Source organism: Anolis carolinensis, chromosome 6 (assembly GCF_035594765.1).
Source record: "Anolis carolinensis isolate JA03-04 chromosome 6, rAnoCar3.1.pri, whole genome shotgun sequence".
Classification (NCBI taxonomy): domain Eukaryota; kingdom Metazoa; phylum Chordata; class Lepidosauria; order Squamata; family Dactyloidae; genus Anolis; species Anolis carolinensis.
In genome coordinates, this window is record NC_085846.1 from 77935377 (window position 1) to 77962541 (window position 27165).

At 40.3% G+C, this 27165-nt stretch overlaps 2 protein-coding genes across 7 annotated transcripts in view; one reads left to right on the forward strand and one right to left on the reverse strand.

The window, feature by feature from the left end:
- pp2d1 (protein phosphatase 2C like domain containing 1) overlaps positions 1 to 4932 on the forward strand; it is a 23511-nt gene extending 18579 nt beyond the window's left edge. For all 5 annotated transcript variants that reach the window (XM_008112709.3, XM_008112710.3, XM_062984577.1 and 2 more), the window contains one exon: positions 3257 to 4932. In XM_008112709.3, coding sequence (XP_008110916.2) covers positions 3257 to 4143 — 887 coding nt within the window. In that variant the 3' untranslated portion in view covers positions 4144 to 4932. The remainder of the gene's footprint in view (positions 1 to 3256) is intronic.
- On the reverse strand, positions 4243 to 27131 carry rab5a (RAB5A, member RAS oncogene family). 2 transcript variants are annotated; one of them, XM_003222161.4, is made up of 6 exons: positions 26895 to 27118; positions 15185 to 15436; positions 11473 to 11624; positions 8763 to 8885; positions 6555 to 6648; positions 4243 to 5693 (listed from the first exon to the last, which is right to left on the reverse strand). In XM_003222161.4, exons 2-6 carry the CDS (start codon positions 15345 to 15347, stop codon positions 5578 to 5580), a joined length of 648 nt encoding a protein of 215 aa, XP_003222209.1. In that variant the 5' UTR covers positions 15348 to 15436; positions 26895 to 27118; the 3' UTR covers positions 4243 to 5577. The 2 variants fall into 2 exon arrangements, with proteins under 2 accessions (XP_003222209.1, XP_062840651.1); XM_062984581.1 differs by lacking the exon at positions 8763 to 8885 and having other exon boundaries at positions 26895 to 27131.
- Between the last annotated feature and the right edge of the window lie 34 nt (positions 27132 to 27165).

Genomic DNA, 27165 nt, shown 5'->3' on the forward strand with positions numbered 1-27165 from the left:
AAGTAAACGTCTTCTGATTTCCTGGCTGCAATCTGCGTCCACAGTAATCTTTGCGCCTAAAAATACAAAGTCAGTCACTGCCTCCATGTTTTCTCCCTCTATTTGCCAGTTATTATTCAATCTGGTTGTCATAATCATCATTTTCTTGATGTTTGACTGCATCCCAGCTTTTGCACTTTCTTCTTTCACCTTGTTTATAAGGCTCCTCAGCTCCTCCTCGCTTTCAGCCATCATAGTATCATCTGTGTATCTAAGGTTGTTAATGTTTCTTCCAGCAATTTTAACTCCAGCTCCTCAGCATGGAAGATGGAGCGATAGCACCCCCCATTGCCGGAGTCCAACATGCCAGAAATAAGATGGAAAAAATTGCCTTTACCTTTGCTTGTGCTGTCTATCCTTGTTAATTGTATAATTGGCATTGAATGTTTGCCTTATGTATGTTCTGTAACCTGCTCTAAGTCCCCTTCGGAGTGAGAAGGGCAGGGCATAAATACGGTAAATAAATAATAGGTACTGGTCTCGTAGACCCAGAGGTTATGCTGTATTGTTCTCTAGGCATTTGTAGGTCCTCCAGGATAATTTTATGAGATACCTACAGAATTCTTAACCAGGCATTTGCAGGACTTCCAGCGCAATCCGATATTAGCAACATCTGATACATATGCATCTTTGCATTGTGCTGGAGATTCTAGAGAGTCCTGGAGACATTCCATAGGGTAAAAAAATAAAAAATAAAATAAAAGACATATTCATAAGTTGAGGACTGACCGTATTAGACATTATAAGTGAAATTTCCATAAGATGTTACAGTAGATATTTGCTTATAATTGCAGTGTTTCTGTTGGTTCTGCCACATTGCTACCCACCATCACATCCCTAGATGCTAAAAGAGGCTAAAACAGGAAAAAAGTCTCCATTTGTTTCTAAGGTCTTCATTCCACTCAATAAGTAAAGCGTTTGGGATCATTGTTTTCCTCTTAAGCTTTGCAATGCCCCATTTGGAAATTAAAGGAACGACTTTCCTAGCCCTATCATGTTTTCTTTCATTCAGTTTTCTTTTCAAATTATCTGTTTGTCTTCCCATCCCACGGGAGACATTCTACTCCCACTGTCTCCTTCCCAGTTTTCTTTTTCTTGAAGAAATCCTCTGTGTTTGTTCTTGCAGAAGTACTTTTTAATGTGAGATCATTAAAAGGGATATTTTTGATTCTATATTATTCTGTATTACAATTTATAAGTGCAGATACCTCTCAATTAAAAAGATAATTCTTACATTGTTAAAAAAGGTATAAATTACCGTTCCTTCCTCCTCGATTCTAAAAATTATGGTGGAAGAAAGGATTCTATGCTGCCCATCTCAACTCCTCCCTCCAGAACGACGTCTTCGTTATTTTTATAAGCCGACAATGGAGAATCCCCATCACATGTTAAATTTAATGTTTTTACACATCTCTATGCGGGGAATAAAAAAGGAGTCAATTAACCAGTCAATTGAGGAAGCATAGGGAAAAAGTACACTTTAGGAATGGCAAAATACTTGGAACTATGGCATGGGCTTGTGTCTTGTGATGAGCTGTTGGTAGCAGTTTCTTAAATGTGAAGAAACACATATTTTATCACATGTGATGTAACTTCCCATCAATAATTCTGTGCCTTCTGGTAGTCACTGGGCACATTAAGTTGTCATTGGTGGAGGCCGAGGGAGCTTTTGCACAATTAAAATTTGTGTGCCAGTTGCACCTGTACCTTGGGAAGTCAGACTTGGCCATGGTAGTCCACATTCTTGTTACATCTTGAACAGGTTACTGTAACACACTCTACGTGGGTTGCCTTTGAAGACTGTTTGGAAACTTCAACTGGTCTAACGGGCAGCAGCCAGATTTCTAACTGGAGTGACGTACAGGGAGCATACAACCCGTTATGTCAGCTCCCCTGGCTGCCAGTCTGCTACCAATTGAAAGTGCTGGCTTTAGCCTATAAAGCCCTAAATGGTTTCGGCCCAGCTTATCTGTCCGAACGCATCTCCCTCTATGAACCATCTCGGAGGTTAAGATCGACCGGGGAGGCCCTGCTCTCAGTCTCGCCGCCTTCGCAGGTGTGGTTCACAGGGACAAGACAGGGCCTTCTCAGTGGTGGCCCCATGGCTGTGGAATTCCCTCCCTTGTGAAATCAGATTGGCCCCCTCCCTCTTGACCTTCAGGAAAAAACTGAAGACGTGGACATGGGACCAAGCTTTTGGATAAAAAATCTTCAGTGCAATGTGATACAAAATGGTAGAATATCTGGATTGACCTTGAACTATGATATTGGATGGCTTGGTTTTAAAATTGATTTTAATGTTTAATATGTTTTTAGCAATTGGTCTTTAATGTATATTTACTGATGTATGTTTTTATGGCATCACATTGTTGCCGATTTATATGTGAGCTGCTCTGAGTCCCCCTTTGGGGTGAGAAGGGTGAGGTACAAATATAGCAAATTAACATGGCAAATAAATGGAGCCCCCAGATGGCGTAATGGGCTAAGTGACTTGAAGGTTGGGTTGCTGACCTGAAAGCTGCCAGGTTCGAATCCCACCTGGGGAGAGTGCGGTTGAGCTCCCTCTATCAGCTCCAGCTCCATGCAGGGACATGAGAGAAGCCTCCCACAAGGATGGTAAAAACATCAAAAACATCCGGGCGTCCCCTGGGCAACGTCCTTGCAGACGGCCAATTCTCTCACTCCAGAAGCGACTCAAGTTGCTCCTGACACGAAAAAAAAGGCAAATAAATTGGGCTGTATGGAGTGGAGAAAACAAAAAAAGTAGAGAGAAAGTCACCTAAGCATGCCTTTTTCTCGATTATTTTGGTGCCAGTTATGTGATTGCCAACCTCATGTGTTCTGTTAAAGAGAAGTAGAGAGAAAAAAAGGGAAAAGGCAAACAGGCCACTCATTCCAGGCAACAGCTCAGTACATCCAAAAAACTCTAGTTCCAGCCTATGGAGAAATATATTGCAGAGCACAATTAATATGGTACATAATCCAGAAGCACAAGAGAAAGGGACGTAAATTATATAGAGCCCCAAACAAGAGGTGTACATCTACAGACGCATGTTTAGGAATTATATAATGTAGTAGCACATGAATGTGCAGAAGAGCTCTTTCATGAAATGTGGAATTTTTATTTCTAGCAGGGGAAAACAGTGTTTATAATTTGATCCCCTTGGACAAACTGTCTTGAAATTGTAACTCTACAATTTATTTATTTATTATTTAGGTAATGTTCATGCAGTTTTATGCAAAAATGGGGAGAGTTATTGGCTTACTAAAGAACACACGACTTACTGCAGAAAGGAAAAGATACGCGTTATTCGAAATGATGGAAACATCAGCAGTAACGAACCCAAAGGATTGATAGAGGGACTTACCAAAAATACTCGTGCTCTGGGCCACCATGGAAACCCTCAGTTGAAAGAAACAGTTATTCCTGTACCACATACAATCTCCTTTCCTGTTGATGACTCGTGTCAGTTTCTTATTTTAGCTACCAACGGACTTTGGGAAGTTCTAGATAGAGGGGAAGTAGTACAGTTAACGTTAACAATGTTTTCAGCATATTTGCAAAGATATCATCACCAACAACAACGAAAGAGAAGACGCATGTCCAAAGTTTCAAAATTTTCTTTGAGGGGCATGGAGGATGAATTCCATTTATGGTATTCAAATCAAGATTTTTTCAAAGACAGAGATAAAAATCTCAGCCAAAATAATGTACCATTGCCCCCAATAAAGAGTGTCACAGGAGAAAAAACACCAATTCAGTCAAAAGTTTTTATAATGAATTCAGAAGATGAAGAATCAGAAAGCTTGTTAGAACCACCTTCTATTAGCCTATCTTCTTCAGAAGATACAGCAGAAAGACTAGGGAGTGCAGTAGGATCTGGAGCTCCAAGTACAAAACACGATGACAAAAGTGATGAATCTTCACAAATATCAGAAGATTTGGAAGGAAATTCTAGGACATTTTATGACCTTGCAGCAAAATATATTAGCAAGCACCTTGTATCAGCTGCACTAAAAGCCGGTTCCAGAGATAATATTACTGTTTTGGTTGTACTTTTAAATGGTTGTGATAAGATACCAACCTATTTTTATAATTTATAATATTTTATGTGATTGAAAAGTTGCTGTCAACTCCCTTATGCTTTAAAAATGGTGACAATATTTATTTAAAAATTATGTTAAGAAGACTAATTACAATGGTTTCCATTTTATACCACTTTATTCAAACCTGAGCACCTCAATATAAAACTAAACACTGGTGAACTGTCATTTTCCTTGCTAAGCCCAAATGACTGCAAATTTACAATCTGCACAAGTAAGTTTCTGCTAGCAGTTCAACATTTAAATAGATTAAATCATCTTCTCTGACACTTGGTAGATTTCATATAATGAAAATAACTAAAGAATTAGTGCAATATACTGGACAGATCAAAATAAAATGGACTTTGGAAAACAAAGTTGCAGAATTCATTACAGACAGACAGTAGTACTTATGTTACAGGTACAGGAGCATCATTTATTACTGTTCTAGCCATGAAGGAAGAACTTAATCCCCTCAAGTTGTGGGGAAAAGAAATGTTAGCTCTTTAAAGTAACTGTACATATTGTATACTTTTAAGCAACTCTTAAATAGTACAGAGTATTAAACAGATGTAGACTACAATGCAGTACCCTATTTACAGTACATTAATATTCCAATTTAAAATCAAGTTGAATGTACATAATTGTTAGTGCACTGACTTTTTATTCTTAGGGGAAATATAATTGTGTTATGATCAACAGTGATTAAAAACAAAATCAGATATCTAGTTTTTGTTGTACATGGACTGACAATTTGTAAAGAATGAATCCTTGTTGCATTACGAGTTGAATTCATTGGTCATCTTGTATTATAAACAAAAAAAAATTGAATTAAACTTGATTTTTAACTTTAAACTGGGTTGACAATTTTACATATATTGTAACAACTAAAAACCAATTGTTTCCGCAAGCACGGGATCAATAAAATTGTTAATGCTGCACATATTTCAGTTAAATTATGAAAATGTGGAATGTATATTTAAATGGTAGATACCCACATAAACAACAGTTTGCATAAATACTGTGAATAAGCTTATAGGATCTTCAGGTGTGTTATAGTTATGCTTTTTCCATACCACAAATGGAGAATCCCAGTACTGTTCATTACACTTTAACAGTAACCAAGCTTAAGTAACTAACTGGTTAGCTGCAGATCCATGGAGTAGTTCAGTCTCTATCCCTAATGACATGTATTACAATTTATAAACCTTTCAACTGAAGCCAGGTCAATCCAGCTTCCTTTCCCCTCCCTCCTTTGCCTGAAACATAACAGCCAGTGATACATGCATGTTATTAAAAATTAGGACAAAATCATTCTGTATTAGAAATGACTATTTCATAAGTCTCTTCGATTTTGGAAGCTGTATTGGGCCAGGTTAAACACTCCAAATTCCATTGTTATTAACAAGTTAGGAAGCAGAAGAATATTCAAGACAGTTTAAAGCAGCTGAAAGTTTAGTTGCTACAGCATTGACTCTTGGTTTGTTGTGTTGGTTCAGTAAGGTCTACTCCTCGTCCTCTAACAGAATTGGCCCCTGTATTCTGTGGTTCATTCTTCGGCAACTTTTTAGCTACAAGAAAACAAAAGTCTAAAATTAGTATTCAATATCTATATGTGCATATTTAATTTTCACACATCTGATGAATTAGATACTACACGTAGAATTTCACTATAGCAATCTAATAAAGGAATAGTTATCCAAGGCTTCTGTTAAAAGATTCAAGCTGAGTCACTGAAAACAGGCATACAAATAGTTAACCTGCAACCAAATGAGGGGGCTCTGAAAATACCCTACAGCCACTTGCTGTCGGTTTCTCTCCCATTAAAAAAAATATTTGTTAGCAACCTAAAGAGTTGTTCTCCCATCCAATCTGTCAGTACCGATAAGCAATTCATTCATCACTACAGCTTCAAGCCTGGAGGGTGGGCTGGCACCACTGGGAGGCTTTTCTCCTCCATCAAATGGGAAGACACCAGTTTCATGTGTACCCAAAGGCCTTTATGAAAAGAAGCTTTGTTGTCAGAGGCTTCATTAATGAGCTATGCCAGTATCCTTTATATACATACACATCAACTTATCCTTTACTAGTCTAGTTAATCTTCTCTTTCAAACTGCACAAAACGCTCAGAAAGGCTGCCTTGTGCTGACTGCTCTACAGTTAGAAGACATATAGGCATTTCATACAGTTCTTCAGAAGACACCAATGGAAAGATTATCTTAAGACCTAACAAAACATACCAAGGAAAGTGCATATCAAGGACACTGGCATCACCACTTCCCCAATAAGTGATTTTTACTGTGTGTCTGATGGAGAAGTTAGTGTACTCTAAAAGACGCTATAAAGTATTTTGTGCTTTTTGGTTGCCCTAATAAAGTATCACTGCAATGTATATTTTGCTTTTTGTTGTCCTCTATTAAAAGTTTACTCACCAATTGCCATGAATATTTCATTTACATTCATTGATGTTTTAGCTGATGTCTCCATGAACAATAAGCTGTTGTCATCTGCATAAGACTGCGCATCCTGTAAGTTAAGCAAACTGATTTATTGCACTTCTTGTAGTACTGGATTATAGAAAACTTTGTAACTGCCAACTGATACTGTTTAACAACTTTAAGCTTGATGAGATCCATCCAATATAAAAGCCAACCTCCAAGAAGTTTAGCAAAGCCTCATGTGTAAGTCAGTACCAACCAGGGCCGGCCCCACTATTGAGGCACCTGACGCCGCCGCCTCGGGCGCAGGCCCGGGGGGGCGCCGTCAGGCTGGGCGGGAGGCGGGGCACCGCCCTGACGGTGCCCCGCCTCCCGCCCAGTGCGCCCTGGCCCGTCTGGCCTTTTCTAGCAGGCCAGACTGCAGCGGAGGTCCCTGCAGGCCGCAATCGCGCCGCCCCCCCCCGCCCAGCGTGCCCTGGCCCCGCCTCCCACGCTGCGTGGGAGGCAGGGCCAAGGCACGCTGGGCGGGGGGGGGGAGCGGCGTCAGAGCTGGCCCCGCCTCCCACGCTACTCCCGCTCGCCCGACTGGCCTTTTCTAGCAGGCCAGACTGCAGCGGAGGTCCCTGCAGGCCGCGATTGCGGCCTGGAGGGACCTCCGCTGAAGTTTGGCCTGCTAGGAAAGGCCAGACGGGCGAGCGGGAGTAACGTGGGAGGCGGGGCCAGCTCTGCCCCCCCCGCCCAGCGTGCCCTGGCCCCGCCTCCCACGTTGCGTGGGAGGCAGGGCCAAGGCACGCTGGGTGGGGGGGTGGCGCCAGAGTTGGCCCCGCCTCCCACGCTACTCCCGCTTGCCCGTCTGGCCTTTTCTAACAGGCCAGACTGCAGCGGAGGTCCCTCCAGGCCGCAATCGCGGCCTGGAGGGACCTCCGCTGAAGTTTGGCCTGCTAGAAAAGGCCAGACGGGCGAGCGGGAGTAGCGTGGGAGGCGGAGCCAGCTCTGATGCCGCTCCCCCCCCCCGCCCAGCGTGCCTTGGCCCTGCCTCCCACGCAACGTGGGAGGCGGGGCCAGGGCACGCTGGGCGGGGGGCGGGGCCAGAGCTGGCCCCGCCTCCCACACTACTCCCGCTCGCCCGTCTGGCCTTTTCTAGCAGGCCAGACTTCAGCGGAGGTCCCTCCAGGCCGCAATCGCGGCCTGGAGGGACCTCCGCTGCAGTCTGGCCTGCTAGAAAAGGCCAGACGGGCGAGCGGGAGTAGCGTGGGAGGCGGGGCCAGCTCTGACGCCGCTCCCCCCCGCCCAGCGTGCCCTGGCCCCGCCTCCCACGCTGCGTGGGAGGCGGGGCCAGGGCACGCTGGGCGGGGCCAGGGCACGGGAGGCGGGGCCGGTGGCGGGGCGCTTTTCAGCACCCCCGCTTCACATCAAAAAATATCTCCGGCCGGCCCTGGTACCAACACAAACATTTCATAAATCCCTCATTAACTAAAAACTACTACTGAGAAAAAGAAGTATACAGCATGTGTGGCAATGAAAAATAAGATCATAAATTTAACCATCAAACATTTAGACTGCCAAGGGATCTTAGGATCAAGGAGAGCTCAAGATTGTTGAAAACTTCATAAAATTTAGCAGATTTGTTTAATACCAGTTAATCAGAAATAAAGAAAGGAACAAATCAGAAGAGTGACAGCTTCAAGGAAGTTCACAAGTTGCTGCAAATCTAACATTCAAATTAGACATAAACCTTGCTCATTTCATTTATATTTCTGTGTTTACTGAACTAAAATGCACAAGCTGCAGACCATATGCTTTCTTCTATGTATCCTTAGATCTCAACTACTCATTTAACTGAAGAACACAATGATCCAAATAGAATCGGGTGTGTGGATAAAAGGAGTCTTTCTTCATCCCTAACTTCAATCAGTGGTCAGATACTGTAAATGATACTTGCTGAAAATAGGCTTCTCACAGTAGTCAGAAACTGGGTCATTCTGCTTATAATACAGTGAGGGTGTAGAATGAACACGCAAAACAGCCCACTTTTTTAGCTTCTTTAATTTATACTAGTTTAAAAAAAGAGGCACTTTTAGGAAAAACAAGTTATAACGTAAAGAACAATTGTGGCAAAGTGCTAAAAACAATACTATACAGGTCTATGTAATATTCTAGCAAAAGTAGGATGTTAAATCAAATATAAGAGCCAGAACTCACCTGAAAATCTACAGCCCTTTTGTTAGCTAGATCAGCTTTATTTCCGGCTAAAGCTATTACAATGTTAGGACTTGCTTGCCTCTGGAGTTCTTTTACCCAATTCTTTGCTCTTGCAAAAGATTCCTGTCCGTTGTTCAAATAGAAAAAAAAGACTCTTTTTTTAAAAAAAAAATCTACTGCCCACAAATTACATTTTAACATAATTCCTTTATATAGCTTTTGTTCCAGCAACACCTTAAGTTCACAAACCACTGAACTTGTAAATATATTTACTTGGAACAAGATAATCTTCATATCAGTGGAAGTTTGTTTGGAATCACTGATGACCATTTAGACTTGAATACCCATTAGTCTTGTATGTCACCTTGCTGCTAGGTTTGCTAATAATAATAATAATAATAATAATAATAATAATAATTTTATTTTTATACCCCGCCTCTATCTCCCCAAAGGGGACTCAGGGCGGCTTACATGGGGCCAAGCCCGAATAAAAACAATAGCAATATAAAACACAACAATAGACAAGAGACATGCACAATTATAAAAATTTAAACATTAGCCAATAAAAACAAATGATAAGAACTAATAAAAACATGGATTAAAATGGAAAGGTTGTAAAAGCAGACTGGGTAAGGTGCACCATATAAATATTGTAAACATGAGGTGACTGATAAAGTGCTGCAAATTCTTGGAAGTGCAAATTGGGATGGGAATAGACCCTGTGTCTATATCAAGTTGACAAAAGTAAAAAGTACAAACCGGTACAAGAATGGTCAGAGATACAGGATTGTTATGGAGATGAACAATCTTTATCCAAATGCCTGAGTAAAGACCCAGGTTTTCAAGCTCTTTCTGAATGCTATCAGGGTGGGGGCTTGCCTTTCCCTGGGGGGCGAGTTCCAGAGCCAGGGAGCCACCACGGAGAAGGCCCTCTCTCTCATCCCCATCAACCGCGCTTGTGACGGAGGTGGGAACGAGAAGAGGGCCTCCCCCGACGAACGAAGGGATCGTGCAGGTTCATAGGGGGAAAGGCGATCACAAAGGCAGGAGGGTCCCAAACCGTTCAGGGCTTTGTAGGTGATCACCTGCACCTTGAATTGCGTTTGGAAGGTGAACGACAGCCAATGGAGCTCCTAAAGCAGGAGGGTTGACTGCTCTCTATAATTAGCTCCAGTTAGAAGCAAGGCTGCCGAACGTTGGACTAGTTGGAGTTTCCGGGCCATCTTCAAGGGAAGCCCCACGTAGAGCGCATTGCAATAGTCCAGTCTAGAGGTAACTAAGGCATGAACCACCATGGCCAGATCCAACTTCACGAGGTAAGGTCGCAATTGGCGCACAAGTTTTAATTGTGCAAAGGCTCTCCCGGCCACAGCCGATACCTGAGCATCAAGCATCAGCGCTGAGTCCAGGAGGACCCCCAAACTGCAGACTTGCGCCTTCAGGGGGAGTGCGACCTCGTCAAGCACAGGTTGCCACCCAATACCCCGATTGGACATACGACTGACTTGGAGGACCTCTGTCTTGTCGGGATTAAGCTTCAGCTTATTTGCCCTCATCCAGCCCATCAAAGACACCAAGCACTGGTCCAGTATCAGAGGGGCTTCCCTGGAGTTTGGTGGAAAAGAGTAGTAGAGTTGGGTGTCATCTGCATAGAGATGGCACCGCACTCCAAAGCTCCAAATCACCTTGCCCAGCGGTTTCATGTAGATGTTAAAAAGCATGGGGGATAGAATGGAACCTTGCGGGACCCCACAGGTCAATGGCCAGGGGTCCGAGCAGGTATCACCCAGCTTCACCAACTGGGAACGGCCCTCCAGGAAGGACAGGAGCAACCCCACCTCCCCGCCCCCGGCTCTGGCCTGCTGTTGCACCATGAAACCTGGAGGACACAGCTGGGCGAGATTTACCCTGACAGGCTCATCCAACCAGGTCTCGGAGATGCAAGCCAGATCCGCCGCTTCATCCAAGATCAAATCCTGGATGATAGCCGATATACCATTGATGGATCTGGCATTAAATAGCAGTACCTTCAAACCGAGAGGACTGTCATAGAGGCTTCCACTCCTATCCTTCACCAGGGTCGCAAGAACTCTGTTGCGTTTATCCCTGGGATAAAGGTGACCACTCCTCCTCCTCCCCCACACGACTTCAATTAGGTTCCTCAACTGAAGCATACAAATTATGCAATTAGATCAGGACTTAATCCTTGTGTTTCTGAACCCAATCCATAGCCCCATCTAGTTCACTATTAAACAGCTTGATATTGGAGGATTCAAAGATTCCCTGTTCTTACATGACCCTGTCTACCTCTGTGCCAAGTTGTACAAAGCCTTTTTGGTCATGGTTCCCAGGAACATCTCTTCTGATGTAAGCATGTCTAAATTTTTCTCTCATAACCTTTTGAAATTAAATAAAGTTTGGATTCTTCAGACAGGGCTTATTAGGTAATGTATTTCTTGCTGTTGTTACCAAAGCAAAACTGGGATGGAAACTGCACCAACTCCTGTAGAGGCAGATCTAATTGTGACACGTCTCGATAAAATCTTTTTTAAAAAACTAATCTCTACATGAAACTACACGGGGTCTAACTTTCTGCAGGCAGATTGCTAACTGGGGTTAGCTACAAGGAAAATAAAATTGAAGGTTATTTACAACACACTGCTTTTAGAACATGTATCTTTTCTATTACACCATGACTAACTTTACTTACCTCATTGGTAATATCATATACAACTATAGCTGCCTGTGCTCCTCTGTAATACATTGGTGCCAAACTGTGGTATCTTTCTTGACCAGCTGTATCCCAAATTTCAAACTTTACTGTTGTGTCATCAAGACATACGGTCTGTGTTAGAAAAGCAGCTAAAGAGGAGAAGAAAACAACAACAATGAGACTTATAGTTTTGTGTATGTTCTAACATGTTTAGGATTCTTGTTTCTATCAGGATATGATAACAGAAAGAACTCAATGAATATAAAAAACAGACCTGTACAATTAATTCCACAATATTAAACATGTTAAGGACTATGGAACCATGTTAGCTATTTTGGCAATGGCTAACTTTTAAAATTTGCTGTTGTTAAAAGTTATTTCTGGCTTACATTAACACAAACCTATCAAAGAGTTTTCTTGGCAAGATTTCTTCAGATGGGGGCTGTATTTGGCTTCCTCTGAAGTTGAGAGATTGCAACTTGCCCTAGAAAGTGTTTTTAATAGGTCCAAGTAAAACATGATTGAAGCTGGATCCAATTTGATGAAATACAGCCAAAACCTTTTTTAAAACCCCATAAATTGTAGAACACTGAAACTCAGAGAAGGTTTGGGGTGGAGGGAGACTTACATTCAAAAATATTCATAACACAAAAGCAATGTCTTATAACAAAAAAAGTGTTAAGTAGTTCATTCATCTAATGTAAAATTGAACTTCAACTTCAAGGCCACTAGTCCCATTCATTATGAAACATGAGGAATGAAATAGTTACAGTCCTAAACATCTGGAGAGGCTCAGATTATTAATGTTTCACTATAGTGTTCTAGGTACAAACAGAACCAAGAAAAGGCAGATAGGCCTTGTTTTTTCATAGTACATAACAAGGAGATGATCATTGCATAAAATACAACAAAGCCGTAGCTTTGAGAAGCACACCATTCTGCATCTTTGGCAGTAGGCCAGTTTTTTTTAAGAGTTTATATTCCTTAGGAATTACTTGTAGGGCAGCAGGTCCTTGTAAATTCTGTTTTACAGTGGCTGAGATTCAGAGCAAAGTGCAGTTGTGTTTCATGAATTAAGCCAATTTTTAAGATGTTTTTAACAATGGTAAATATCCGATATACCAGGCAGTTGAAAGTGGGGAATTCTGTGACACACACACACTCCATTTTGTAGGGCCCTCTCAGACTATCCCAGCTTTACTGCATGCACAAAGGGTTCTGGCTACAAAAAAACTTCCAGGAACAGCATTTCCCCTTTAAAAGCATCTTCTCCAACAATGTTCAAAAGGGCTGGCTTTTACAAATCTGGAAATTAACTTCTGGCTACTTTTAATTTGGTTTGGGGAACCACTTTGGCTTGCAGTGGGTTTCAGGGTTCAAAATTGGCTACCAGGGTTTGCCAACCTCTTAACCGCTTGTTACATTGCAACTGTGAATGTTTGTTATTTGTCATCATGTCAAGTGACTCATGGTGACTGTATGAATGAGACACTTTTAAGAATCCTGGTCCTAAACTCAGATCTTGTGAACTCAGAACCATGACTTCCATGATTGAGTCAATTCACCTGCAGTGCAACCTCCTTCTTTTATTACTGTCTTTGACTTCACCAGGCGTCATCTTTTTTTTCCAATGAACCACCTCGTTTCATGATATGGCTGAAGTAGAACAGCCTCTGTTTAGTCATCTTTACTTCCAGGCTTGATATGCTGTAAGACCCCTTCAAAAAATTTTCAGCACTCCGTGATATCCACGAAGCATATCCTCCAGCACTATACTTAAGTTGATTTTATTCACTATCTAGCTTGCATAACCACATAGAGAAATCAAAAATACTATGGGCATGGGTAATTATGACTTGGGTATTTAATGATATGTTTCTATACTTGAGGATGTAATCTGATTCCCTCAAGGCTGCCTTCATAGTCTTAGTCATATTTCAATTTCTTGACTGCAATCTCTATTTTGATTAATGATTAAAATAAAGAATAGAAAAACTTTAACTATTTCAATGTCTTTCATTACTTACTTGAAAGTTATATAAATGACTTATGGATATTACTTTTGTTCTAATAATCAGCTGTAACACTGCTTTTGGACTTTCTTCCTTAACTCCCATCAGTGGTCATTCTAAATTGTTGCTAGTTTCTGCAACTACTGTAAAGTCTCACTTATCCAACACTCACTTATCCAACATTCTGGATTATCCAACGCATTTTTGTAGTCAATGTTTTCAATGCATTGTGATATTTTGGTGCTAAATTCGTAAATACAGTAATTACTACATAGCATTACTTTTTCTGTCAAATTTGTTGTATAACATGATGTTTTGGTGCTTAATTTGTAAAATCATAACCTATTTTGATGTTTAATAGGCTTTTTCTTAATATCTCATTATCCAATATATTCACTTATCCAACGTTCTGCCGACCCGTTTATGTTGGATAAGTGAGACTCTACTGTAATATGTGTCATCCGCATATATTTAACAGTTCATGTTCTTTCCCCCAATTTGCTTGTTTTGAGTCTAATTCCGCTTTCCAATACCTCAATATAACTGCTTTGGAGGGAGAGTGAGAAGAAATACACGGAAGGTTTTAGTTTAAGAAAAGCAACAATTCATTTGCAGAACTAAAGACTCTTGAACTTTTTAGCAAAATAATTATAATTGGCTCCTGGCTATTTTTTAGATATGTGTGCATTTCCCAAAACAAATTTGTAATTGGTAATCTCTTGTATTCTAGTAGGATACTAGCCACAATCATTTGATTTTGCTAAACAAAAATGAAAATTACATTTCTCATTACATGTACCAACTGACTTTTTGTCTATAATTTGGGCAAACAGATAGTGTATTCAACATGTGCAATTTCAATTGCTTGCAATCAATATTAATATGGGCATTGTGATGCGTTTACTTATTTATCTATTTAAAAGAGTTGCACATGACTTTAGCAGCTCAGGATTCCATGAGTCCCACACAAAAATACTGGGCACGAGCTCAGTTGTGAACTTAAGGGGGACAACTCCTTTTGCAATACATTGAAGCTGCAATAAAAACACATATTGTTTATACAATACAAACATCCTTCTTGAGAGGTTTCTTTGCTTACCAAAGCACTATCTTCTACTAAAATCTGTTTACAGTTGTCTTACAGCAACTTTAACACTCTTTATACATAGTCACATTTCTAGCTGCACGGCTCTATGAATCCAAAGATAGTTGTAACCATTGTTCCCTCTTTGGGTGCATCTATATTCCAGAATGAATGCAGGTTGACATCACCTTAGCTGACATGCCTCAGTGCCAGGAATTGTAGCATGGTAAAGCACCAGCACTTTGGCAGGGAAGGCTACAGCTTTCTAAAACTACAGTTCACATGATTCCATAGCATTGAACCCTGGAAATTAAAGTGATGTCAAACTGTATTAATTCTACAATGTAGATACACTCTGTGCCTCATGTTGGGGTGTGTTGTTGCTGTTTACCAGTGATAAAGGATTTAAAACAGTTTTACATCACAGAAGCTTCCAGTGATCCGCACAGGAGACAGAATGCTAATATTTCTCCCAATTCCATAGTATTAACAAAAACAAAAGCCAATGAAATCAGTCAATGAGCCAGAACAAAATCGGATTTACTCATTTACTATGAATAATATTACTGCTAAAATATGAACTGATATAGACAAATGCTCCACATTGTCTCACCTCCAATTGTGCTCTCCTGAAATTCATGAAACTGGCCTTTTACAAAACGAAGCACCAGACTTGACTTTCCAACTGCAGATTCTCCCAGAAGAACTAACTTGAACTGACATATTTTATTCCCAGCATTGGGACCATTGGGTCTAGCTGCTCCTCGGTTGGCCATGTCCAAACTAGAAAGGAGTCCCTTGTTTCAGATTCTTAAAATGAAGATTTCAGAATACAAACCACAATGTGACTTCACCGCAAACCAACCTATTAAAAAAAAAAACAGAATTCAGATATTAGAGACAGGATTGCAGGCATAAATATATTAATTCAAACTTTCCAATTATCTTCCAAAGTTAGTATAGATTTAAGTCAATCAAAGTTTAAATTTTACAGTGTGTGCTGAAAAAGTACTTTGGGAAAATTTGAAAAGCACAAAAGACCATAAAAATAACCTGATTTTTTAAAACATAGATATATCACAGTTTTAGACATTGGTAGCAGATTGCATGTATTATCGAAGGCTTTCATGGCCGGAATCACTGGGCTGCTGTGAATCTTTCAGGCTGTATGGCCATGTTCCAGAGGCTTTCTCTCCTGACGTTTTGCCCACATCTGTGGCAGGCATCCTCAGAGGTTGTGAGGTATGTTGGTAGCGGATTTATCTATTTAATTTATATTCTGCCGTTTTTCTAAAACAAGGTCTAAAGGTGCTTATAAAATCTACCACTCTCATAACCACTAATAAGGGCAAAACTATTCCATTCCCTTATTTAACAAATGAGTGCATTGTGAAGATCTAAAAAAATATTTCTTGCTTCATATAAAAGAGCATTTATATCACACCTGCAATCAAGAGTCCAGAATTTCTGGCACACTGTGATGAACTTGCCTTGTGCAATCTTATAGCTGCTAGAGCCTGTCCCTTGCCCTGTTTTCCCAGGTTCTCTGTGTAAGATTAGGATCACATTTGGAGCTGACAAGAGTGAAAAGGGCTTGCTAGTTTGACCCAGCATTGCCAAAGTTGTTTTAGATGCCTTGGTGGTCAAAGGAGATCCTGTATGTCTGCAAGGTAAATGGAAGTAATGTTCTTGAGGTGTGTAGCACACATAGAAAAACTTGATTTCACTTTGAAGACTTTTATAGCAGCCAACAAGACAGAAATATGATTTCAGTTCTATGTCACCAACTTTGAAGAAAAGGTGCACTGATTTATTTATTTTTCTCCTTGTCAATATACTAACAATAATGTAAGCTTCATTCGCATTGTAAACTTGTCCCTTCTGCTCATCACTAAAGACACCTGCAGATATCTTAGATGCTCACTGACATTCCTATTACAATAAAATATAACATCAATATTAACTATTAAATTAATGAATTTTGCATCCACTGCTATGCCACAAACTGAAGACTTATTAGGAGTCTTTAGAAAAGAACTAAATCCCCACCAAACACACACACACTATTCGGACATAATACTTAATTATACTAGCTATTGTATGCTACCCTCTTCAGCCCTGCAGTCAAATATTGTAGATGCAGTCATGATTCACCAATTCAGGGCATCCAGTTGCATCCTTATTAAGTCAGGAATCTCACTGAAATCTTTTAGTATTCAATTAATGACATGAATGCATATTTGAATAGCAACAGCTGCTATCTGGGGATGGGAAAACCCACAAACTCTCTTTTCCCATTGTGACCAACAGTTTATATTACTGAAACTAGCACACATGTATCTATAATCAGAAGCAGGGCTCTATTAGAAGAAAAAAAGAATAAGCAAATGAGTATGATTTTAATAAGTTAATATCACAGTATTATATTAATAATACATCACCAGAACTCTATAAATCATGTTCCAGAGCAAGACCTTGATTAGAGAATACAGATTGCCTGTCAAGCAATCTCAAAATGTACAGCTCAATCTCAGTTATCACAATTCAGTATCTGTTAGGATTCTGCAAGTTGCTCAATAGTGATAGGCTGCATTGGGACCTCTTTATACTTGTAGCTGTAATCTGAGGACTATGGTCCTCTCAGAAGGCCTTATTAATAGTCTCTCTGAGGAAGAGATTTGGTAAGAAGAGAAGTAGCAAATCTCTTTCCTTTTTGATCTACCATTTCTACTTCATGGCAAATTATTCCAGATCCGTAGACACTTCATTACAATCACCTCTGAATTTTACCTGTCTTATATTGCAACTACCACGAACTAAATCTTCACATGGCACAAGCCACATACTTGACTGTTAGAACACATAGAGTACTTTGCCATTTTGTTCCCCTTCTCTTTCCTCTCATCATCAACATATCACAAAATCTTTTGATGTGTATTTTACTCCAGTTGTGGTATGTCTGTTCTAGATATTGGATGAGATACCAAGGAGCTGATTTTTAAAAAAATGTGATAAGTGTGCTCACAAAATGAATGTGTATAATGTTTAGAATTTGCAGCCAAGTTTGTGATCTCCAACATATTTACCATGGAGGAAATCTGGATGAAACCAGGACAAGTTACTCACAAACAAATATGTGGTACAGATCCAATTCAAATGTTAGTCATAAATTGCCCAGAATAGTTTACTGGATCAGCATCCTGTTCTGCATTAATCTGTTCTTACTCAGCTCAGCACCACCTGTCTACATCCTGAGTAAACTGAAGTTGACATCACATTGCATGCATAGGTGTTAAACAAGCCTCTAGCTGCTTCTCCACTTATTCTTATTCTAATTGCTACTTACAAAACCAAAAGAATGAAATGATTTCTATAGCCCTAAACTGTCCTGTTGTACAAAGTGTCTGCCAGTTCTCATTCTTATTGAGTAGGTTTGTAAAACCCAATCCATCTAAATAGGGCTCCTTAAGCCTTTTATTTATTTATTACAATATTTATAGCCCGCCCATCTCACCCAATAGGGGACTCAGGGCAGCTTATAATAAAACACATATATAAAATTGTACAATACATTGTGAATCAATTAAAAAGTTAAATTACATCAGGCATTCATAAAAACTTATAAAATACAGATAGGCATATTCGAGTCGAAAAGACTGGGTCTGTCAATTGAGTTCCAGCGTACATAATAATAATTAGTGCTGCTAATTGTTATTCAAAAGCCTGGCCCCACAACCAAGTTTTAACTTTCCTACAGAAAAATAGGAGGGAGGGAGCCTGCCTGACTTCACTGGGGAGGGCATTCCATAGGCGGGGAGCCACTACTGAAAAGGCCCTGTCTCTCGTTCCCACCAGCCGCACCTGTGAGGCTGACGGGACCGCGAGCAGGGCCTCACCTGATGATCTTAAGCTTCGAGGTGGGTCGTAATGGGGGATACATTCGGACAGATAAGTTGTGATCCCTCTTGGTGATCCCAGGTGTGTAAACATATAAAATAAGTATAAAAATCAACCATTTATTAATAACTCAGCATTTGTAAGTCTTGCTAAACAGGTTGAGTTTCCTTTTTTGTGGAATACAACTAAAGCATGTCCTGCAAAGTCCAATATAAACACTGCATGTTGTTACTACCAGATTCATGTAAATGAGTGGCATTCAGAAACCTTTTACTGCTGCCAAATTTTCTGTGACCCCAACATTGAGCTCAGAGGACCTCACTTGGGGGTGGGACCTTCATAGTTCAAGAAGCAATGATCTAGATAATCTCTGCTTCTCACGCCATATATATTCTCCTAGGAAACGCATCAATAACTGTGAAACTCTATTTGGTTTGTGACTATCCGAAGATCACACTATAGCAGCGGTCCCCAAACTAAGGCCCGTGGGCCAGATGCAGCCCTCCATGGTCATTTACCTCTCCCCCGGCCCAGTTTTAGACTTAGACTTGAAGGCACACAACAACAACAATCCTAATTAATTTGACTATCTCATCAACCTGAAGCAGGCCCACACTTCCCATTGAAATCCTGGTAGGTTATGTCAGTTAAAATTGTTATTATTTTAAAATATTGTTTTGTTCTTTTGTAGGTTTTTATTTTTTTGCACTACAAATAAGACATGCAGTGTGCATAGCAGTTTGTTCTTTTTTTCCCAAATGATAATCCGGCCTCTCAACAGTCTGAGGGATTGTGGACCAGCCCTCTTCTTAAAAAGTTTGAGGACCCCAGCACTACAGGCTGCCACACCGAAATAAAACATTAGCAAGGTGTCACTATGAAAAGCTAAATATGGCTGAAATCCTATTGCTATCTTCAAATACAGTAAATCCACTGAATCTGTGAGATTCAGCAATGAATTTAACAGGTTCACTGTAATTGGGACTAATCAAAAGGATCTAGGCTTAAATTGATTTGTCAGATGACTGCTTCAATAGTAAGAACACCTATGGGAAAAACCCCAGTGGTCTGGCACCAAAAGAGCAATTGTTTGTGCCTACGCCTTTGAATTAAGACCTTTACAAATTCCTTGTTGACTTAACTGTTCTTTCTTTCCAAATTGCTCAAAACAAACCTTAAAAGGACTAATGTTCTGCAAATACCACAACCTGGGTGGTACGATTCAAACTATTCAGGTTGCAGGACTTGCTGAACATTAGTCCTTCTAAGTATTGGCATAATTCAGATTCAATGGCATTCAATGTTTTCTGTAACATAGAATCTTTAACAGTGCCTTCCCTCATTTGTGTGATCACAATTATAGCTTAACCTCAAGCACACAATTTAACAAATCAGAACAATACACAGCGTAGCATTATCAATGAGTAAAAGTCTTTGCTCAGTTTTGGCAAAGGTTGACCCTTGCCAAAACTGAGCTTTGTATATTCTCTGGACAGATAACTGGCTGATTTGCAGTGCATTAAAAAGTGTCAGTTTTATGTATTATTCTGAATAATCTGCATTTTCATGCTAATATCTATTCTCAGAATATCATAGCTACATTTGTAACCTATGGGTACTACATAAAACAACAAAAATCACATAAATGATTGGCCTTTTAACTCTAATGGGACATTAAAAAGACCCCTATCAAATCATACAGCAAAACAGCTTTAAAGACCAATTGAAGTTTCAAGAATGTGATAAAGCATAAAAATGTGTTTTCTGAGAAAAATGTCAAATTCCAATGGGCAAGCACAAATACTAACCAATTCTCAACAAAAATCTAACTACTGTATTTTAATTTATTGAATTTGAAATTTGGTATTTGATATTCCATTTTAATCTGTTTTTAGAAAAGCCAAAGGCATTCCTCATGAAAACATCTCATTATCTTTTAACATCCACACAAGTAACCCAGAAATGTTAAATGTTCATGTCCTGAGGGAAGAGGACACACACAGCCTTTATTGACATTCAACAACAAAATCACAACACAGGTATATACAAGAGCAAGTCACGGATAAAAAGAAACTATACTGAAAAGTTACACATCTCAAGGATAGAATTTGCAACACTCTCACAAAAGAATGCATCAGAGTAGTTCAGAAGATAAGGAATTTTTTAACACCCTTGTTGTTGAGAACACTGTGAATAAATGGAATTGTGTACAACAACTGTTAGAATTTACTACGTTGGGCTAGATAGAGAAATGGTATTGTAAACTGCATCTCCTCGGAATGAGTGCCTGGCGGAGGTAATGGGCTAGATGAGGAAAAATCAATCAAATGATGCTAAACCAGATAAGACAGAGGTGCTGCCTTTAAAGATCCTAATCTCAGATTGGAGGCATGTCAACCAACTCTGGATTACTGGGGGGTTACGCTTCTCCAGTAATACCGTGTTCACAGCTTGAGAGTGCTCCTGGATCTGTCTCTCCAAATGTCAACCCAGGTAGATGTGACGGTCTGGAGTTCTTATAACCAGCTTTTACTGATACTCCAACTGTGCTCCTTCCTAAATTGGAAGACCTAAAGATGTTAGTGCACACGTTGACAACCTCAAGTTTGGACTTCTGCAATGCTCTGTACATTGGCTATCTCTCTACCATGTACAGTTAGTTCAATACATGGCAGTCATATAAACTGCTGGTACATCTACGAGTGAGAATATTACACCTATACTAAAATCATTCTACTGCTGGCCAATTGGTTTCTGGGCAAAATACAAAGTGTTGGTTTTGACGTTTAAAGCCTACATGGTTTGGTTCCAGGCTACCTCCTGGATTGCCTACTCCTATATCTCCTGGGGGATATTTACACCAACCAGCCAGAACCTGAATGAGAACTGTCAACCTGAGGACCATTTCATCAGCTGCTCCAAGACTCTGGGAGGACTTGCCAGAAGCAATTTGACAGCAAAACGAGATCTCAAAATTTAAGACACAAAGACCTATCTCTTCTGGCAGGTCTACTCAGTCAATTGTAATCTATGAATCGGAAATTTAATTTCTTTTAGTATTTGTGTTTTAATCTTTGTTCTGTTTTTTACTAGATCTAATTTATGTTTTATCTATGTCCTTTAACAATGTTGTACCTCACCTATAGTAATGAGGGAGTGAGTAACAAATACAATTTCTTATAATTATTCCATTCATCCAATGCTTTTGGGTTTGGATGAATGGAATAATTATAAGAAATTGTATTTGTTCCTGACGTGCGACGGGAAGTTGCTGCTAACTGCGAGAGAAATAAGGTCGAACATTGTGAAAGCCATCCACTGCACGACTATCAGCCTCCTCCCACCAGACTCAAATCAAGGAAGGGCTTCATGAGAACCACCACTCCTCTTGATGTTCCTCCAGCAGCAGCAAGAGTGTCCCTCTGGTCAGCTAAACCTGGCAATTCTAACTGGATGGCCCCCCATGAGGGTCTTCCTCGAGGGGCAAACCAAGAATGGGCAACTTGGAAGCCCCTGAACAGACTCAGAAGTGGAGTCGGCAGATCTAAAGACAACTTGGCAAGGTGGCACTACCTGGAGGAATCCTCCACCTTGTGTGACTGTGGAGCAGAACAAAAAACCCCGCATATGTATGCTTGCCCACAATGTCCTGCCTCATGTACGGAGGAGGAGTTGTCTAAAGCTACGGACAATGCGGTTGCTGTTGCCCACTTTTGGTCTAAAACTATTTAGTTGCTTGTGATTTCCTTTTTTTCATCATTTTAAAATGTATTTTGCTATGCAATGCTTTTGACACAAAATAAATAAATAATTATTCCAGATGTTGATGGATTATGACTGTTGGGCATTCTGTACAGCACAGTTGTTCACAAAGGATTATGGCATCTGTAGATCTGGATCTAGAAAACTAGGTACTCACGTTGATGCAGATGAACCAATTAGCCTGTTCGCAAAAAAATAAAGCAGCAACGGAACTACTACCACTTACATCTCCTTTAACTGCAGTGCCTCTGCAGAAAGGAAAGAGTTGTGTCTGAAACTTGAACTTTCTGATATAGGTTCTAGTAGGATATCGAAGATACTTTTTAGTAACTTAAAAACTAAATACCACACTATTCTTGGTTGCTTTAGACCACTGGTTCCCAACCTATGGGTTGCTACCCCAAAAGGGGTTGCGAAGGGTTTTCTATGGGTGAGCTATGAAAATTTTAAAAAGGGAAAACAAAATTGTGACATTATGTTCTGCACAGATTTATTTGCGTAAACAAGTAACTATCTTTTATTTGTCCGGTTAGCTTGTTTTGAGGTCCAGGTTCATGCACAATTAACATTATTTTGAATTACCGTATATTATACTGAAAAATCTATTTTCAATGCGTTTTCATTTACCCTATTAAAATGCTTATTTTTAATGTATTAGGGTTGCGGGTCACTTTGCCTCTATAAAATAGGGTTGTGACTCAAAAAAAAAGGTTGGGAACCACTGCTTTAGATCAATGGTGGAAATAATTTTGTCAGATCTGTTTCATAGTGTCCAGAAACTTCCAAAATGTTAAGGTCATGCAGAAAACTGAAACTGATGGAAGAATTCCTTTTTTTCCAATTTTGTTGATGAATTCTATGGGCAGGATAAGTAAGTTCTCTGAGTAGTGACAAGAGTAGAGCATAGTCCACCCCAGGAAAACCTAAAAAAAAAACCCTTCTGTTCTCTCTGCCATGATGCCATTTCTGGCCTTTGCTCTCTCTATTATGGCACTAATCTTGGCCCTTTTTGAATACCTAGATGGGAAAATGACAGTAATGGCAGCAATGGCTAGAGGTAGCAGTTGTCTTTCCCTTTCTTGGAATGACTCTTGACTTCTCTAGAAGTCATATCAAAATCCGTAATTTTGGTCCCAAACCTGCCTTTGATTTATATGAGGATGACTCGTACATGACCTACTGTTTTTATTTACAAATACAGTCCTATCCTAGATGATAATGTCATTATTGAACATATTTGTTAAGTTCAAATTACTAACGTAACATTTTAGCACATTTAATACATTAACCATATTTTACTCAGAAATGTTAAGTTTCACTACAATTATAAATCGTTTGATTTACAAGACAATGCTCATTCCAAATTACATCAGCTTTTGGATACTTTACAGATAACTGTTTATTCAACAGCAAATTAAGTCATATATACTTCATTTTTAAGAACAATATTACTGCTGGGTGAAATCAAGGTAATAGACTAAAACCTCAAAGTGGCCTTGAAAGGTAAAAAAAATCCTATTTAAGCAATTTTAACTAAGCAAACAGAATCTGTAATATGACATTGATAGCTCAATTGTGGGAAATTCTGAAGTAACGTAGAGTAAATATTAATTCCTAAGTAGTTTTGCTTTCATTCAACTAATAACTATCAGCAAATGTGCTTTGCAGTAAAAGCAGCAAATAAGCTAATTGGTATATTATAAAATTAAGTTTTTAAAATCTGAACAAACCAAATACTTTAAGGTACAAAAATATAAATGTGACGAGCATCTTTAGAAGATAAAGAACATCCAACATTGCCTTTTTGCAAAAATGTCCAAACATCACACTACAAAACTCCTTTCAAGGCTACTAGTGATATAATAGTACCTCCTTGATTCGAATGATGGACTATTTGGACTGCGTATGTGACCCTGTACATTTCATAGGATTTTTCTAGGCAAGGATTTTCTTTGCTAGTTCCTTGCCTGAAATATTGCCTGCAGCACCTAGGTATTTGTTGTAGATCTCCCCTTCAAGTACTAACTAGAGTTGTCCTTGCTTACCTTCCAACACCAGATACAAAGTAGAACTACATCTGTGTACAGCAAGATATAGATTTAACTCTCCTCCTGGAGACATGAATTCAGAAGTGGCAAAATGTCAACCTAGAATCTGGTATTCTTGATAAAGAAACATACCAGTCAGAGAAGAGGCAGTACAATCCAGAAGTAATGATAACCCTATGGCAGTACCACTGAAGAATGGGTTTTGATCCAATGCTGCCAATTAAACCTCATGAACTATTTGAAGTTCCATTTTCCATGTTCATAGTCACAGTATGATGTGACCATTGTGGAGATTAAGATCTTCTGGGTAGGCCCTGCTCTCGATCCCACCTCCTTTGCAGGCACAACTGATGGGGATGAGAGACAGGACTTTCTCAATGGTGACCCCTTGGCTGTGAAACTCTCTCCCCAGTGATATTCGATCACCCCCCCCCCCCAAGCCTTCAGAAAGAAAGTTAAAACATGGTATGGGACCAAGCTTTTGGAGAATAACTGCAGTGCAATAAATGAACTTAGAATCTGTGCAATGACAATTGGAATGACCCAGATAACAACTTCGGATTGTGTGATTTTAATAATTGATGTAACTGTTTTTTTATATGTTTCAATTCCCTGGTTTTAATGTAAATGTTTACTAACTGTATTTTATTTTAAGGCATTTAATTGTTGCAGATATGTGAGGCTGCTCTGAGTCCCCCTCTGGGTTGAGATGGGTGGGATACAAATATGGTAAATAAATAAGAAATAAATATCAGATCCTTAAAAAATTCCTAGACCAGAACCCTTCAACTATATGCAGCAACACATTGGTGTGCCGGCTGAAGCGTGTGGATATGTTGTGTCAACTTAAGGACAAATCTCTGAATCTATGTGAAATATGCAATAAATCATTTTTTTAAAAGATACGAAATGTCTTCAAGAGATATTCTGTGTCCCCATACATTTCATTATTATAATTTATGTAGGTGTCAATATCCCTTATCAGGGGTTTGCTAGTAAAACTGAATTACTGTGCTGCGAAATGATAAGTCTCTAAAAAGGAAGAAATTAAAAATGTGGTTATGGGACCAAGCTTTTGGATAGCAAGTTTTTTTAGTGCAACAAAACAATAAGGAATGATGAAATGACAAATGGAATGGCCTTGGACTACGATTTTGGATGACGAGATTTTAATAATTGGTTTTAATTTGTATTGTTTTAAATGTCTTTGGTTTTAATGTAACTGTTTATTGTATTGTATTTATGGCGACAAATTGCTGCTGATTTTGTAAGGCCACTCTAAGTCCCCTTCGGGGTGAGAAGAACAAGATATAAATGAAGTAAATAAATAAATAAATATAAATAAATAAAGAGTGTGGCACCAACATCAAAATGTCTGGAAAGCTCTGCTGTAGACTTTTAAATTTAAACACAAGTTCTGCCTACACACATGCCCTATGTTTCATTCCACTGAACCCCATATGCCTTTCCTTGCCCTCATTTTCAAGAAGCCCAAAACAGGGGGCCTGAAAGGAAAGTGGGTCTTTTGTCACTGGGTCATCCTGGAAACGGACAGCCCCCTTTGAGGTCCTTTCTTGAAGAAAGGAGTTACGCTGAAGGAGGGTGAGATGAAGGAAAGAAGGAAGGCGGAAGGAAGGGGCCTAAGAAGCGTGTGGGTATGTTGTCAACTTAAGAAGAAATCTCTGAATCTAAGTGAAATAAGCAATAAATCATATATTTTTAAAAATATATGAAATGTCTTCATGAAATATGCTGTGTTCCCATACATTTCATCATTACAATTTATGTAGATGTCAGTACTGTATCTCTTATCAGGGGTTTGCTAGTAAAACTGAATTACTGTGCTGCGAAATGATGAGTCTCTAAAAAGTGCAGCACCAACATCAAAATGTTTGGAAAGGTCTGCTGTAGACTTTTATATTTAAACACAAGTTCTGCCTACACACATGCCCTATTTCCACCTACAGGCCTTTCCACACAGCCATATGATCCAGAATATCAAGGCACAAAATCCCACAATATCTGCTTTGAACTAGGTTATCCGAGTCCACGCTGCCATATATTCCAGTTCAAAGCAGAAAATGTGGGATTTTATTCAGCTGTGTGGAAGGGGTCTATGTTTCATTCCACGAAGCCCCATATGCCTTTCTTCCGTTTCCAGAAGTCCAAAATAGGGGGCCTGGGAGGAAAGTGGATCTCTCGTCTCTCGGTCATCCTGGAATCTGACAGCCCCCTTTGACCTCCTTCCTTAAAGAAAGGAGAGTCATGCTGAGGGAGGGTGAAAGGAAGGAAAGGAGGCAGGCAGGCGACAGAGGAAGGAAGGGGCCTGCCGCTGGCTCCTCTATCTCCTTCATCGCCCCAAACTCAGGCTTCGCTTGTCCCCCGCACCCCAGCTACGGCTCCGCCTCACTCGCCGATACGGGAAGAAGAGGAAGTGGGAGAATTCGGGGCGCCATTTTGAGGGTGGAAAGGAACCCGGCCCATGGCCCACTTAGCCGCTGCAGCACCCTCCGCGAAGCCTTGTGGAAAAGAGCAGGCGGAAACCAAGGGCCCTGTTCGCCCGCCCGCTTCCCAAAGGCCTAGCCCCGTCCCCTTTCTCCCGCCACCCCACGTTACCTGGCTGTGAGGGGAAACCGCCACTTCCTCTCCCAGGAGCGAAGAAAGAAACCCCCGCGGCTCGTCTGCTCCGGTCGGGGAAGAGGGAGCGGACCTCTCACCGAACCTCACGGGGGGAGGGGGGGAAAGAGCGCGGCCTCCAACTTCCGTCTTTGCCTCCTCCTCCTCCTCTTCCCGGACCAAAACACAATCACGTCACTTCCTGCGCCGCCGCCTCTCGCCACGTCACCGCGCCCGCCGTCGAACACTTCCGCTTCGAACGCGGTCACGT